Source organism: Diceros bicornis, chromosome 6, assembly GCF_020826845.1.
Source record: "Diceros bicornis minor isolate mBicDic1 chromosome 6, mDicBic1.mat.cur, whole genome shotgun sequence".
In the NCBI taxonomy this organism is placed as follows: domain Eukaryota; kingdom Metazoa; phylum Chordata; class Mammalia; order Perissodactyla; family Rhinocerotidae; genus Diceros; species Diceros bicornis.
In genome coordinates this window covers 69,052,023-69,068,557 of record NC_080745.1, presented here as the reverse complement: position 1 = coordinate 69,068,557, position 16,535 = coordinate 69,052,023, and the positions used below count along the sequence as shown (strand labels likewise).

Sequence of the window (16,535 nt, the reverse complement as noted above, 5' to 3'; positions counted from 1 at the left end):
GTCACAAATTATGGTTTTTCTCTTGATTATTTTTCAACCATCTAAAAATGTAAAAACTATTCTTAGTTCTTGGACTGTACACAAACCAGCGGTGGGCTGGATTTGGACTACTGCCCTTAGTTTGCCCATCCCTGGTGTATATTGACAATGATTGAATAGCAATGGCCAACTGGGAATTCCATTTGTAAAGTAAAAGGTTCTTGGATCCACAGCTTTTTCCTTTGTCAGAAGAGAATGCATTTCTAAGCTTTTTCTTCTCATTCCCACCTTTTAAAGGAAACCAGCTCTGAGAGTTGGAAAATATTGGTTATTAAAAGTATACCTGTATATGGGAAGTAATGTTCTGAAATGCAAGTCTATTTAGTGTAGTTAGGGAAGAAGAGACAGAGGGATGGAAACAGTTCTTCTGCTGAAGGGAAGCCATAAGATGTCAAGGTTCTCACTTGGCACTATACCCAAACCTTGGCTTTGGCACGCAGGCAAGCTATCTAACCTCTTTGACCTTCATCTTCCTCACCTGTAAAATGAGAATACTAATAGTACCTACTTGAAGGGTTTTCAGTGTGGAATGAAATCATACAGGCCATCCTCAGCACAGTAAGAGCTCAGTGTACTTCAAAATTAATGACTAATATCGGTAAATTAGAACACATTTTTAACAGCATAGTGCATCCTAACACTATATCCACAAAGATGAAATGCACTGCAATTCAGCTTTGCCAAGCACATTAGAATTAAAACCAGAATCAACCCAGAATACTAACTTCATCAGTTACCAGTTTAACGCCAGCTGAATGGGTTGAACGCTGCAGGCTACGTTTCAGTAATGTGGTTTTTAATCTTACCACTGAACACTATGGTTTCCCTGGAAAGATTTTAATTATGACCTTTAAGCTTATCCCTACTTCCTTTTTAAGATCCAATACGTACCTCTCTGAAATCCTCTTTGCAAATTTTCCTTCTCTGTTATTATATCATGTTTACACATCTGTTATACTGACTCACTCAAGCAAGAAACCAATGGTAGTAAGGCCATACTAAACCTACTCCAAATTGGTTGCCAGCTACCTGAAATATAATCGGATCTGTTTTGAAAACGTGGGGAACTTTTGTCATGGGTGATAATGACTTAAGCCTTCTAGGAAGAGAATGCCACTACAGAAGTAATTTCTTCACTCGATTCACAAGACTCTGTTTTGAGAAGAGGAGAGGAAGTGGAGTTTGCATTTTGCAGTTTTTCAAAATTTTTTTGTCATACCAATCTCTGATAGTGGTAGAAACTGAAGGACATTCCTCGTAATATTTCAGAAGCCTAACTTACATGAAAGATTATGTTACCTGGTGTTCAGATATTGTTCAAATTCAAAGTGGGATAAGTGAGGGAAAAGGCTCTATCTTCAGATGGGCCTAGATTCAGGACTTGTTCCCAGGAAGTTAGGATTATAGGGAATTCTGTGTTGTAATGTCTTTGGGACATTTTTTTTTTTTTCAGTTCTCTCGAGCTACAATTGACACACAGCTCTGTATGACTTTAAGGTGCACCACATAATGACTTGACATACATATATCGTGAAATGATTACCACAATAAATTTAGTTAACATCCATCTCCTCATATAGTTATAAAAAAAGATTTTTTTCCTCATGATGAGAACTTTTAGGATCTACTCTCTTAGCAACTTTCAAATATACCATACAGCAGTGTAAACTATGGTCAACTTGTTATACATTACATCTCCAGTACTTATTTATCTTATAACTGTAAGTTGGTACCTTTTGCCCACCTTCATCGAATCTCCTCCCACACACACAACCACAGATCTGGGACATAGTAATTATACTAAAGTTGTCAGAGGAGGAACTTCATCTTCCCACTAGGGAAAGCAGAGTCAAAGGTGAGTTTCTTTTTAAGTACTTGATTCTGCTTTCCTATCACTATTTTTCTTTACAGCTTGAGGAATTAAAGAAAAAAAAATTTAAACATTTTGATATAATAACATTTAAATGAACAAACGCAGATTTTCAAGATCCTGAAATCAGCCAAAGTCAAACATTTGTAAAATCAAACAAAACACACTGAGTTTGGAAAAGGAACATCAACACTTCCTGTTAAATCCCAGGCATTATAGTGGTGTGTCAAAAAGCCTCTCCTGGCTCAAGCTCTAAATGCTAAGAGCTGATGAACAAAAAAGAGACCGGGGCAGAAGCATGTGTAAGTTCTTATCTCAAGAAGGGTCTAAATGACTGTGAGTTCAGGCTGGATTTGAATCTCCTCTTCAGCATTTACTAGCTGGTTGACTTTGGGCAAATCACAACTTTCTGTGCCCCGGTATTGTCATCCGTAAATCAGATCTAATAGTACCAATACATCACGTGATTTGGAGAGGATTAATTCAAATAGTGGATGAGAAGCATTTAATACTTAGCGTTCTTCTATTATCTAGTAAGCATTCAACATTAGCTATTATTATTTGAATGTAGCAGGGAAGACCCATAGACCTCACAAAGACAGGACATTCTCAGAGACCAAATTCCCCAGATTGCCAGTGCCTTATAATGTAGCCAAACTAGCGGTGCCAAGAGGCAGCGCTGACAACTAGTGATCTGCGGGCTTTTTTACCTGTCTCCAGCCAAATCAGAAACATAACAACTTAATGAATTTGGGTTTTTTTCTTTACGTTAAATATATTCGCTTCAAAGACGTGTTTCTTAGCCTTAGATTATAACCCTTGTACGTTTTTTGATGTTAAAAATCTTTGATGAAACTTTGATAAAGTAGTTGGACTTTCTTTTAAAGGTGTTAGGCAAAATAAAGTTGGCAATCCTATTCTGGGCCCCGAAATTCGTGAAAAATCCCCAAATTCAGAATTAACCTCAACCCACTCTTCTCTTCAAACGCAGCACAGGCCTGACCGGCCCACCCGGTGGCGGTGAATGGAGAGACACCCCCGAGCGACCTCTGGCCCCGTGGCACGCAGAACCGACAGTGGAGAGGCAGTGGCCGCAGAGGGAGGCGGGGCCCAAGCAGAACCCGCCCCTTAGAATCCTACCCGCCAACTGGCCGCAGCGTCCAGAGCTTCAGCCAATCCTCGAAGCCTTTGGAAACGCTCCGGCCTAGCAATGCCGAGTGAGCCAATCGGCGGCCGCGTTACAAGCTCCTGGAGTCGTGAGTCCCTGCGCGTGTCCGTGTGGAAGCCAAGTGGTGGCTGGGTGAGGACCTTGGCGCCCGGGTGTAAGTCCACCTGGCGTCCGCATGTAGCCGACCCGGGCCTGGAGGGTGGGGCAGGCGGACGGCGGCAGAGATGGGTCCGCCCGGAGCCTGGGCGTTGGTGGTGACAGTGGGCGGCAGGAGGCCGTTTGTGAAGTCAACTGGTTCTCTGCTGCCTCTCAGGGTGCGGCCCTTGCGTCGCCCTCATCACCGTGGAGCGGGGAGCTCATTTCAAATATGGATTTCCCGGCCCACCCCGGACCTACTGATCCGAAATCCAGCAGTGAGCCTTAGGTGATTGTTATGCGCTCTTAAGTTTAAGTACAGGAAACCAGCGTGTATTGGGCGGGTCGACAGCCCCCTAATTCTGATAGTAAGAGCAGTGTGCTGGGTGTGTTCTGCAGGTCTTTCTGCCAGCATCTTAAGGCCTTACTTAACGCTGGGGCCTTAGTTGAATCATCTGTAAAATGAAATGATGCTCTCCGACCTGCCTTCTTATGGAGGTGATGTGATCATAAAAATTAAATAGTGAGAAGCCCAATGAGCTATAGAAGTGTATGGAAGATGGCATTAATATTTCTGCATTACTCATCCAGCCTTACATACTGTATTGACGGATGTGGTCTTCAAAGTATTTAATTATCTATATGGGACACCTGCTGTGTGCCCACTGTGGGATTTAGTAGGAAGGATTTGAAGGGGATAGAGATTGGAGATGGGGACACCAAATGGGAGGCCACCTAGTCACCTGGCTATGAGGTGATGTGAGTCTGGTCTTTAGTGGTGACAATGGGAATAAGAAAGGTAGTGAAATAAGTTGATGATGGAAAGGAAAGAATAAGGAATTGAAAGTTTCTTGACTCAGAACCCAGAAGACAAACTTGAAAGGGCATCTCCTAAAATGACAACAGAGTATCCAAGTGGAAATGTCCTATGGACAGTTAGAAATCTAGACTGAAGTCCAGCTCTCACTAGAGATGATGATTTAGAGGTTTTCATCATAGACTATGACAGATCCCTTAGAGTCATTTGAGCATCCTAAGACAGGAAATGTGTTCACATTTCTGCAGGAGGGCCTTGAGGAAACCCCACAGTTAGGCCATGATGTCAAATCAGAGAAGGTGAGCCACTGAGAAGTGACAGCTTTTATTGGTAAAATAAAAGCATGTTATTATTCATTTTAGTGAAGGAAAACATCAGACATATTTTCATTGCTGACTCCTGCCCCCATCAGAGTCCATAGTCACAGGCCTCAGGGCTGTTCTGCAAGTAGAGATCTAAGAAACCTCGAAGGGTCTTCGCATCAGTAATGAGGAGTGATGCTATGGGATCTTCCCTCATGGCTGCCATCCAGAGCTTAAGTTTTGGAGTGTGGTCTACACAGCTGTAGGAGATGGAAAGAATGGAGGCATGAGCTAGATTAACCATGAAGGCATTGCAAAGTCTCCTATATATCATCATGATCACTCTGCAGTTTCATTTTGTTTTCTTCTAACCTTTAAAACTATTTCTTTAAATGCACATAATCATAGAATATTATATTTGGAAGATATTGTAGAAGTCTTTGTTTTATGGAGGAGGAATCTTAGAGTGAAGTGACTTGCTCCATTAGCATAAGAACTTGTCCAAATTGAGAGACTGATAACTTTTTAAAATGAGAACATGAAAGACAACCAATCTATGGCCAAATTGGGACTAAAAGTAACCCTGAATGGCTCTAAGCTTTAAGAAGTGGGAGTAAGCCAAGGTGGCTGCCAAAGTTCAAAGCATGGAGTTTGGAAAATAGTATGGAATCTTGCTGGTAAATGGGAGGTAGCATTGGTTATACAATCCTGCATGACATCCTTATAAAAATGTACATCCTTTTGGATTTTCAACCAGGAGGGAAGGAGTAAATTACTTTTAAAATATTTTACTAAGTCACAGAACTCCCTGCCCTACTAGAGATGAGGAGGAATGGTGAGTGCAGGCATATGACATGCCCTGGATAGTCCAAGACGCTCCTCCTCCTGTCTGCTTGTTCCCATTCATACCAGTTGTATGAAATATTTTAATTTTTGTTCAGAAAAAAGGTCAATATATACTATTCTGAATTATTCACAAAATACTCAAATGTCTTACTCATTTAGCTCCACTACTTCCAGCCGTTCAAACCAGGGCCAGAGGAGGTAATCAACCATAGAAATGGAACTGCCACCAAAGAAGGTTGTCTTCTTCTTGGTCAGAACCTGAACATTAAACAACATAAGAGTATTTATTAGTGTATCTAGTAAGATGCATCATCAGAGATGATGAGGGCAAGTTAAGTAGAGTGATGAAAGCAGCAGCTTTTACCCTGACATATCCAAGTTGGTTTTCTGTCTGATCAGTTTAAGCTTTAGAATCTGTTAGTTTGAGATGAAGCAAAACAATCAATAAAATAAACTAGACAGTGGAGAAAAATAAAACACGCCACAGAGTACAAGATCTTTGTAATACATACACTCAACAAAGGACTGGTATTCAGAATATAGAAAGAACTGGAAATCAATAAGAAGAAAGGCAAACAACCCATTAGAAAATTTGGCAGGACAGACACTTCACAAAAGACATCCAAATGGCCGATAACCATTTGCAAAGGTGCTCAACTACATTAAACTGGAACCAAAATGTAATACCACTACCCATCCAGCAGAATGGCTAAAATGAACAAGAGGAAGTTAACAAGGGTGTAGAACCACTGCTGGTAGAAGCGTAAATTGGTACAACCATGTTTTAACAGTATCTACTAAAGCTGAGTGCATGCATACTTTATAATACAGTAATTCTACTACTTGTAAATGTGAACATATATTCACCAAAAGATATGTATAAGAATGTTCATTGCAGCACTATTTGTAATAGCCCCAAAGTGGAAATGTTTACTGTCCATTGGGAGTAAAATGGCTAGATAAATTGTGGTATAGTCATATGTGGGACACTATACAAAGAATAGGAATGAACTACACACAACATAGATGAACCTCACAAACCTCATACTGTATGAAAGAATCCAGACCCAAGAGAGTGCATATTATATGCACCATTTATATAAAGTACAAAAAATAGCCAAAACTAGTATTCTGTTTCTTGATATGCGTGCTAGTTACACGGCTGTGTTCACTTTGTAAAAATTCATTAAGCTGTACTCTTATGCTTTGGGTACTTCTCTGCATATAATACTTCAATAAAAAATTTACTTAAAATATACTGGAAATAACTGGATTAACTATTAAACAGATGCCAAATAAAATTATTTGAAAACCAAGCACAAATAGTATGTTTCCTAAATTTAAGAAGGTGAATTGATATTATGGTTTTGCCAAAGGTGGGAACTAAGAATATTATTTGGTTAGTAAACACTAAACCAACTTACCCTTTATAAAACTTCCATAGTTTTTCTCAGGGCCCATATAACATTCTGCCTTGTAGACTGATTGTTTATATCTACCTGAGTATTTGTCTTTTGTCTACTACCTAAGTAATCATCTGAAGAATATGGACAGCATCTTACTTTCTACCTCAGCAGAGTGCCTTGCAGTTATTAGGCACTCAGAATTGTACAATAAATCAGTCTTTCTGGGTCTGTCCTTAAACTGTAGTGCCTGGTAATTATGCATAAATAAAATTAAGTATGGTGGTTTCAGTCAGCAGCCCTAAAACATGGAAAACTCATTTTAAAGCACGAGTTTTTAACCTGAAGTCTGTGAACTTAGATGGGGAAAAAATTACATTACTCTCCCCACTAACCCCAAATTTAGGAGATATTTCCACTATCAAAACGGCAGTAAACCATAGTAGTATGAGTGAATCGTATATTTTAATTTAAGCATTTAAAAACATTATTCTGAGAATGAGTCCATAGGCTCTACCAGGTTGCCAACTGGGTCCACAAAAGAAGTCTTAACTTTCAAAAAAACAATAACCCACATGCATTCTCTGACCATAATGTAATTAAATTAGAAAACAGCAAAAAAGGTAGTTTAGGGAACTTGAAAGTACAATGATAAATAATTGAGAGGCAATGAGAAAAATCACAATGGAAACTGCAAAAAAAATTTAGAACTGAACGATGAAAATACTGCATATTCAAACTTATGGGATGCAACTAAGATGTTATTTAGAAATAAATATATGGTGATCATTAATGCATTAAAAAATCAAGAATGACTGGAAATAAATGCATTAAATATCCAACTCCTGAGCTAGTTAGTAAAAGAGCAATAGTAAATCTAAAGAAATTATAAGAAAGGAAATAAAGTTAAAGCTGAAAATAATGAGTTGTAAAACAAACCCTAGAGGATTAAGAAAACATATACTAATTATTTGAAAAAACTAATAAGATACATATCTAGAAATACTGATCAAGAAAACTTGAGAAAAGGCACATAACCATATTGGAAATGAATACAGGTATATAAGTAGTTATATGTAGAGATTTTTAAAAATTAGGAAACATGAGCATCTTTATGCCAATATATGTGTAAACTTAGATGAAATGGATAATTTTCAAAAAAAATCACCAAAATTGATTCAAGAAGAAATATAAAACCCCCAAAATCAATTACATTAAAGAAATTGAAATACTAATGAAAAACTGACCCCCATAAAAGACACTAGGCTCAAATGTTTTACAGAAACAGCCAAACCCTATCAAATGGTTTCAGAGATTAGAAATACAGGGAAAGTAACCCAACTCATTTTATAAGGTTAGAATAGCCTTGATATAAAAACCACATAAGACACTATAAGAACAAAATAATGGTCTAATCTCATTTATGAACAAATATGCAAAAATCTCTAAAATATTAACTAATTCTAGAGTATCTATGAAAATCCACTGAAAATACGTAGGTTTTATCCCAGTAATGCTAGGATGGTTCAACACCAGAAAATTCTGTCAATAACACCATATTCATCAGATTAAAGGGAAAAAATTTTCTGAACATTTCAATAGATTTAATAGATGCAGACAAAACATTCAATGAAGTCCAACACTCATCCGTGACTTTTTTAAAAATTAGCAAACTAGTAATAGAACTTTCTTCATAAAAAAAAGGTTTCTGAAAAAAATCTACAGCAAACTTCATGCTTACTGATAAAATGCTAGGATACATTCCCATACAAGACAGGAACTATGTCTTCCCTCAGGAAAAACCTAAGGCTGTGTGTGAGCAGAATGTTGCAAGGCCGAGAAGAAGACTCGATCAAAAGGCCCAATGGCAGCTCTCCCCCAAAGGAGGTAAAAACACATCCGGGCTTCCCCAAGTTGCCCGTATGATTCATGGCAAACTCTTTGTGACGGGAAATGGTATTTATGCTCTGATTACAGTTATGTTAATTTTTTTTTTTAATATATGGACAAGGACTGGAAACGAGCAGGGAAAAATGACAACAGGTGACAAATATAGAAGTGTTGGTGAAATTTTCTTTTTTCCTTGTTATTTTAACATCAGTGCAACAAAATGTTTTAAAAGCAAACCCATGACAAAATATTTTTAGGTGTTTTGGTTTATATCTTAAACACAACAGCTTAGGGCAATCTGTTGTAAACTAAAATTCCTTACTTGGTGTTATTATTAATTGCCATAAAGTGATTTGGGAAATTGGGGTATGAAGAAAAGATTAGAGGAAAGAAGAGGGTGGATATAGTGTATCATTTACTCTGATAAAAACTAGGAGAAGTGATTGCTTACCTCCTCTAGCTTGCTGAATTGTTTACGCAGTTCTTCTTTATCGCCAGCGAAGTTTTCCTTATTTTGCCCTCTAAGAAAGCGTATTAGCAAAGGTGGTATCTAGACAGAGAATAATTTCTTAGTTTATCAGTGTGAGGCTAACTATACCGGCCCCCTCACATGAAAGCATGCTAGAACATTCATAGTCCCAGTGTCAGGGTGTTCTAGAAACTTCAAAGGTGCACCAATTCCTGTGTTCACAGCGGTCATGTACTGATCTTGGAAACAGTTTTGTGACCCAAGATGCTTCACTGGCTAGGATTTTATAAGTTGCAAATAACAGAACCCACTTTGGCGAGTTTGAGCCAAAAATGTCTTAAAAGGACACTGAGTGGCTCATAGAATTGTTGAGAGGCTGAACAAATAGGCTTGGAACTAAGCTGGAACATTCCAAAATCATGGTCAGAACTGACCTGATGCGAAGCACCCACTGCCACCAGTGGGCTGAGCACTAGATGCTAAGTTGGTGCCACTGCCGGAAGTTGGACTCAGGTAACTAACGCCATTAGTACTGAAGCCATTTCTACTCTGGAATTTATTTTATTTATTTATTTTTTTTAACATATTTATTTATTTATTTATTTATTTATGAGGAGATCAGCCCTGTGCTAACATCTGCTAATCCTCCTCTTTTTTTGCTGCGGAAGATTGGCCCTGGGCTAACATCCGTGCCCATCTTCCTCCACTTTATATGGGATGCCGCCACAGCATGGCTTGCCAAGCAGTGCATCGGTGTGCGCCCGGGATCCGAACCTGCAAACCCTGGGCCGCTGCAGCAGAGCGTGCACACTTAACCGCTTGCGCCCCAGGCCAGCCCCTCTACTCTGGAATTTAATCTTGCAACCACCACAGCTCCTGAGAGCCAGGAGCTCTGCCACCAGCCACTCACCAGCAGAAGCAGTGCCCCACACCAAGCTGTTTCCCCATGTTGCTCATTTCTGAATTGAACTCTACCACATGTGTATCTGACAAGAAGAGCCCAGGTCCCAGGCATTGGCCCAGCTGCAAAGGGAGCTGGGGAAGAGAATTTTTCTGAGTTCTACCTTGGGGAGGACGTGAGAAGACTGTTCAGAAGGAGCTAACTACTTCACGCCTTGACAGGTGTAGCGTCAGGAGCTTTAATGCTTGTGGTGGAGGTGTTGGTGTGTTTTAATACTTTGGTCTTTGGTATCGTCTCATTGCAAGAAATGCAAGAGACAGAAGTCCACTCATCCCAGTTTTAGTAAACAGGCACTTGTAAGAATAGAGGAGAATGGCCTGAAATCGTATCGATGTCAGTACAGCTTGCCCTCATTGGAACTGAAGGTTTGCAGGCAGCCCTTCCATCCACATTTCCATCTGGGCCTGTCTGGTTTGCATCTCTGCTTCTCCTTAAATGTCTGATCTATATTTTCCATATGTCAGTTCCCTTTGCAATGCTCTTAATTTCTGCCTCTCTAAAAATTTATTTTTTACATGGCTTTGGTTTGTCAAGTCTCCAATGATATATTTATACAACCTCTACTGTCTCAGTCTCTGTGTCTCAGTTCTAAGTTCCCAGGAGAGAAGACACTTGGGCAAGGGATGTGAGTGGAGGCATTTCTAGTTTGCTGAGCTGTAGCTAGGAGGGCAGGGTCATACGGTACCTAAGGCCACCTCTTCCCTGAATATGAGCCAGGAAGTAATGGTGGGCATCTCCAGCTTTTAGCTCATTTTTTTCCTAGACAATACGACTCTCTTGTTACTATTTTTTTCTTTAATACTCCAAAATCTTTCTTGTAAATGCCATATTCCCTGTCCATCATCGTAGACAGCAACTATCTCTACTATTCTTGCACTCTCATTCTGCTAAGCCAGACAAGTCCCTCTTCCTTCCCCATTGGCTTCCCTTTGCAATGTCTCCTTAAACTATATGCTCTCTCTGTAAGTCTCATCGTCTAGGTTTTCTTTAACTATTTCTTTCACTAAACACAAGATATTTCTTTACTTGGGGACATATATCTTGACAAGGTAACAGGATTATAAATATATAACCTGATGTTGCTGTTCTTGTTGTCCACTGTTGGTCATTTCTTTGTTAATACTAATGGTTTGAACTAATTTACGACAGTCATGCTAATTAAGATACTAACAATTCTTCTAAAGGAATGCCATTTACTCAGTCAGCTGAGAACTATTGCCAACACTCAGTAGATAGATGCTCACTGCTAGACCCTGCGGCTAACACAACAAGAGCTAACATTGCGTATTTACCATGTGTTGGACTCTGCTCTAGGTGTTTTATATTATCAAAGGTAAAGTTATAAGTAACTTGCTCACAGTCACACACTAGAAGTGGCAGAGCTGGTCACAACTAAGCAGTAAGCCAGCAGTGATGGAAACATGGCGCTCACCCTCAAGAAGCTCACAGCCCTGGTGCAACGCATAGGCAAGAAGGCAGACAGTCACCGACAGGGAAGGTCAGCACATGCGGGAACACAGCGCTGGGCACTAACCCAGCACGGACAAGCTTCTGGAAGGTGGCAGTATCTGAGTAGATACATGAAAGAGGACTTGGAGATAGCCAGGCAAAGTGAGAAAGGGGAAGAGTCTTCTAGCAAGAGTTGAGAAGAAGGTGGCGAGTTTGAGAAAACAAAACATTCAGTATGGCTAGAACATAAAGCGCCAGGAGAAGAGTGAAGAGGCGTTAACTTTGGAGAGGTAAACGGGAACCAGATCACGAAAGGGCTTGCAGGACGTGTTGGAACTGACAAGAGCAGAGTTCTGTGTCCCTTTCCCAAATCACTGAACCATAAATGACAGCACTGATTAGCTTAAAAAACAAAGGTTTTTCAAATAGGAGTTGAAATTTCTTATACACACACCTGAGAAGATAACGCAACAATAATCTTTTGGCGAGCCTTCTCATAGGGGTCATCTGGCCACAGCTTCTTCCCTGGATATGCTTCATCCAGGTAGTCACAAGTGATGGCAGATTCGTAGATCAGTTGACCCTTGCTGTTTTCCAGAACTGGCACCAGACCCAAGGGATTCTTCTCAAAGAACCAATCAGGCTTGTTTTTCAGGTTGATGTTGATGACTTCATGCCTGAAAGACATATAGACAATGAAGAGACTGAAACATTTTTTGTACTTCTGAATAAATCGTCACTGGCCCTACCATCCACTTGGCTGATCAGACCCCAAATTTAGGAGTCAACTTAGTCTTGATTCCTTCCCCTCTGCCCCCGCTTCCTCAAGTCAGATGGATCAGCCAGATGTCAGTAGACCTCCAAATCATATTCTGACTTTATCCATTTCCCAGCTTTACGACCGTCACCTCATCCAAAACACCGTCTGCCACCTGGACCTCTACAACAGTCTCCCAACTGGCCTCTCTGTTTCCACTGTGGCTTCCCTACAGTCCATTTTCCACACACAGCCAGGTGGAGCTTTGACAAAAGTAAACTGGACGGGCCGGCCCCGTGGCTTAGCGGTTAAGTGCTCACGCTCCGCTGCTGGCGGCCCGGGTTCGGATCCCGGGCGCGCACCAACACACTGCTTCTCTGGCCATGCTGAGGCCGCGTCCCACAAACAGCAACTAGAAGGATGTGCAGCTATGACATACAACTATCCACTGGGGCTTTGGGGGGAAAATAAATAAATAAGTAAAATCTTTGGGAAAAAAAAAAAAGTAAACTGGACAAGGCCACCTTCCTGCTTACAACCCCTCGATTGCTCCTCATTGCAAAGAGGATAAACTCTAAACACTTTCCACGACATGCAAGGCACATTTGCTATGGCCCCTTCTTACCTGTCACACCTCTTTCCTATGACTTGCCCTCTGGTCATTATGATCTGGCCACACTGGCCTTTTTTATATTCCTTGAATTTGCCAAACATGTTACCACCTTAGAGCGTTTGTGTTTACTGTTCCTCTGCCTTCTCTGCCTGTCTTCACAGGTCAAACACCACATCCTCAGAGAGGCCCTCCCTGACCACCTATTCTGAAGCTGCTGAGAGCCTCTATTACATGAGCATCTTGTTTTACTCTCTTCATTGAACTGACATGTTTGTGAAATTACTGTGTGCACCTGTTTACATGTTTCTTATGTCAACTCCCTGGAATGTGAGCTCCATGAAAGCAGGGATCTTGTGTGTCTTGTTCATATTAATAAACACATAAAAGCAAATTTTAAATAGATTTAAATGCTATGAAGAAAATCAAAATAGTTTCAGATAGGTACTCAGTAAATATTTCTTGAGTGAATGAATAAAATAGATAGAAATGCTTCAATTGTCAATAAGATACTCCATTTTTGGCTAAGAGGTATGTTAATTGTAATTTATGTGAGGCAACTAATTGAATTGTGTCTACTAGCCACTATATAAGAATCATGATAAAATTCAATTCCTTTTGCTAATTTGAATAGAAAGTTCCTCACTTTTTACAAGGATATTAAGGAATCCAAAAAAATCCACCCACAAAATAAACTTTCAGATTAAATCTCCAAGCATTGATATTTTTTTTTAAATGTTACTTGGGTAAATCATACAAAATAAACCCAAAAGGAGGAAAACAGGTAAAGTCCAGGTTATATTCAGATTGTAATTAGATCTAACTTGTATGTTGCCTGAGAGATCTTAGAGGAACTAAGAGAAAGGAAAGTTTCATATAATTGTTAAAGCCAGGTCCATATAATTGTCAAAGCTGGATAATTGCTCAATAGAATATTCAAAAATAATATACAACACCTTTTGTTTCCTATTTCTGCAGTAGCTAGAACAGCATTTAGTTGAGGATTAAATGTGTAATTCCTCATGGAAACAAAGGAATAGCCAGATTGAACACTAGCGTGTGTGTGTGTTTGTGTGTGTGTGTGTGTTTTAAAAAGCTCATGTGCTGACAGAGTACTGGACATTCAGATACAAGCCACTGCAAGAAAAATGAGGCCCCTTGCCAAGGAATTACCAATATTTCTGAAACTTTATACTATGAGAACAAAAGCTAGATCCTGGGCTTTTGTGATAAAGAAAGTTCTCGGTACACATATACATTTTGGTAACCTGGCGTTGTGAGCCAACAAGTCAACACACCTGCCACAAGTGGAAGATGCACCTTTTAGAGAAAACCATGCTTTATTATCTTATATCACGTGGTAAAAATCTAGTCCCTCTCTGATGAAAGTCTCCTGGGACTCAAACTGAAAACTGATCCATGAATGTAGCAGACCTCTGTTCGCTCTACCTTTCGCCACACTTCACGCCCCATACACACACTATTAATGGCAAAATCATTTCCATTTTCCTTTGGAAAACTGTCCCAGTAAGGTAGGGTTGTTTTCAACCTAGAGTTGAAAACAGAGGGGCATATAACCGAGGATTTGGTGCCCCCAAATCCAGCTGTGTCTTGCTCCTGGACTTTTCAATTATATGAGCACAAGATATGTCTTTTTTCAATCCAATCTAATTTGGATTAGATTTCTCTCACTTGCAATAAGAGACTTCTGATTAATACAGCAAATAGTACAGTGTTTGGATAAAATACAGTGTTTTGGATAAATGTTACTAAATGTTGAGTATTTTGCTATGTGTTCAGAATCAATTTCATCCAAATAAGATGCAAATCTTAGTGAAGTGATGGCTCATCCAAAAATTTGTTTTTTTCTTTAGAATGCATTTTACATTTGTTTTAGGAAAAAGAATTGCCTGCCTAATTCTCCCCCTAGAAGACTATAAAATTAGTTTCTAAACCCTAAGCACATAGATGGACTTTTTCTTAAGAATGTGGGCTATGTTTTAAACTTGCATGTGATGGTTATCTAATGTTTGTTCAACAGATTACAAAGGTCATTGGAAAGGAGGTGGTGCCAATGGATATTTGGCATCAGAGAAAAGCCAAGTGACTTTGCATATTTCCTATGGATAAACCATATGTCAATAAGCATGCTAGCTTCAATGAGGCTTCACAAAAGACTGCATTTTCAGGCACCGACACTTTCTTTGACTCAACCAACAAACCAATCTATAGGGATATGTACAGTACAGTTAATTCAGCACTCTGCCAAGAGCGTCAAGGTCTGGTATCTGTACTGGAGTAAATTACCGACTATTCGAGAAGGGACCATATACTCAGAATAACAGCAAACAGTCAGATAAGCCAGACATGAATGGAGAAGTGGGGTGAAAGGGAAAGGACAGCAGACCAGGAACCAGGGATCTCCCAGAGCTGAAAGAGCTGCTGCCTGTGATGACTGGTCCAACGATGTCGGCAGATTACTAACTTGCCTGGAGCCCCAGTTTTTCCAATCCATGAAATGGTTAGGTTAGTCTAAACGGGGTGTGCTAGACTGGTGGAGTCTGTGGCATTCTCCCCGTCCCCCAGCCCCAGGAGAGAGTCCATAACTTATGTCCTCCCAAAAGGCTGAGAAAAGTTTACTTTGCAGTAAAGGAAGCTCCGGGAGCCCTATTCGAGATTCCCACCCTCGCCGCCCTCAGCAGCTGGTTCCGAGCCGGCTCGGGAGCGGCCCCCGCCTCGGTCCTCACCGGATTCCCTTGGCGTTCAGGGCCAGGAGGGTCATCTCGGCGAACGGGCAGAACCTCATGCTGTACAGGCGGATCACGCCCTCGGGGACAGGCCCCGGGGGCGGGCTTCCTGAGGGGAAGAAGCGGAGGCGGTTACGGCCCCGAGAGCGGCCGGCCCCCCCAACCTCCCGCCGCCCCCGGCCCGGCCGCGGAGAGGTCCCGCGCGCTGCGGCCCGGGCCCGTTCCCCGCGGGCGGGGGCCCTGGGGCGGCGCGGCTCCGGAGCAGCCGCAGCGGGACACGCGGCCGAGGGTCGCCGAGATCATCCCCGCCTCTCGCCGTACATATTCCTCTCGCGGCGGGCAGGCCTCACCCTTCCCCAGGCTCCTGGCCGACGCTCCGGACATCGCGGCGCAGCGCAAACTGAGCTCGCGCCCCGAGTCTGCAGGCAACTTAGGAAGCGGGTCGCCCCTCCCTCCCTCCTTTAGTCCCTCCCTCCTCTGCTCCCTGCCCTCCTCTCTCAGAGGCGGGGACCAGGGGCGGACCCCGGCTCGGCAAGAGCTGCGTTCCCAGAGCCCCGCTACCGGGGCGCTGAACGCAGAGCAGCGCGCAGCGAGCCGGGTGGGCGACCCCGACCGCCGCGCCCAGGCTCTAGTCCCCGCCTTCTGCAAGAAGGACTGCGCGCCGCCGCGGCCTGAGCGCCTCCAGGGACATGGCGCCCAGACACCGCGCTGGCCCTGACTCAGGGCCCGCCTTCCTGGCTTTGTGGGGATAGCGCTTACAACACCGGAACTGGCGGTGGTACCAGAGTGTATCATGCTGGCCCAGAGATGCAACCACGTCGAGATGCACAAAAGAAGTTCGAAACCCTCAGAGCCATTCCCCGCCTCCGAACCATGCTGGTCTCCAGGCCACCCTCCACTCGGGTCCAGGCCTGACCCTGACCCTGACCTCCCATTTCCCACGCGGGGGCGGGGAAGGCGCGCCCCGGCAGCCCTCAGGAGGCACCCACTTGATCGCAGCTCCCCTTGCCCCAAGGCTTCCCCAACTTCCCCGGGCCCAGCGTGCACTCACACGGTTCCAGAACGGGCTCTC

The 16,535-nt window shown here is 42.1% G+C and overlaps 1 protein-coding gene across 1 annotated transcript; it reads right to left on the bottom strand.

Annotated features, from left to right (window-relative positions):
• Nucleotides 1–160: 160 nt before the first annotated feature.
• On the bottom strand, nt 161–15,898 carry GSTO1 (glutathione S-transferase omega 1). Its single transcript, XM_058543947.1, has 6 exons — nt 15,814–15,898; nt 15,464–15,572; nt 11,804–12,026; nt 8,922–9,020; nt 5,329–5,435; nt 161–4,591 (listed from the first exon to the last, which is right to left on the bottom strand). Exons 1-6 carry the CDS (start codon nt 15,845–15,847, stop codon nt 4,438–4,440), a joined length of 726 nt encoding a protein of 241 aa, XP_058399930.1. The 5' UTR covers nt 15,848–15,898; the 3' UTR covers nt 161–4,437.
• Between the last annotated feature and the right edge of the window lie 637 nt (nt 15,899–16,535).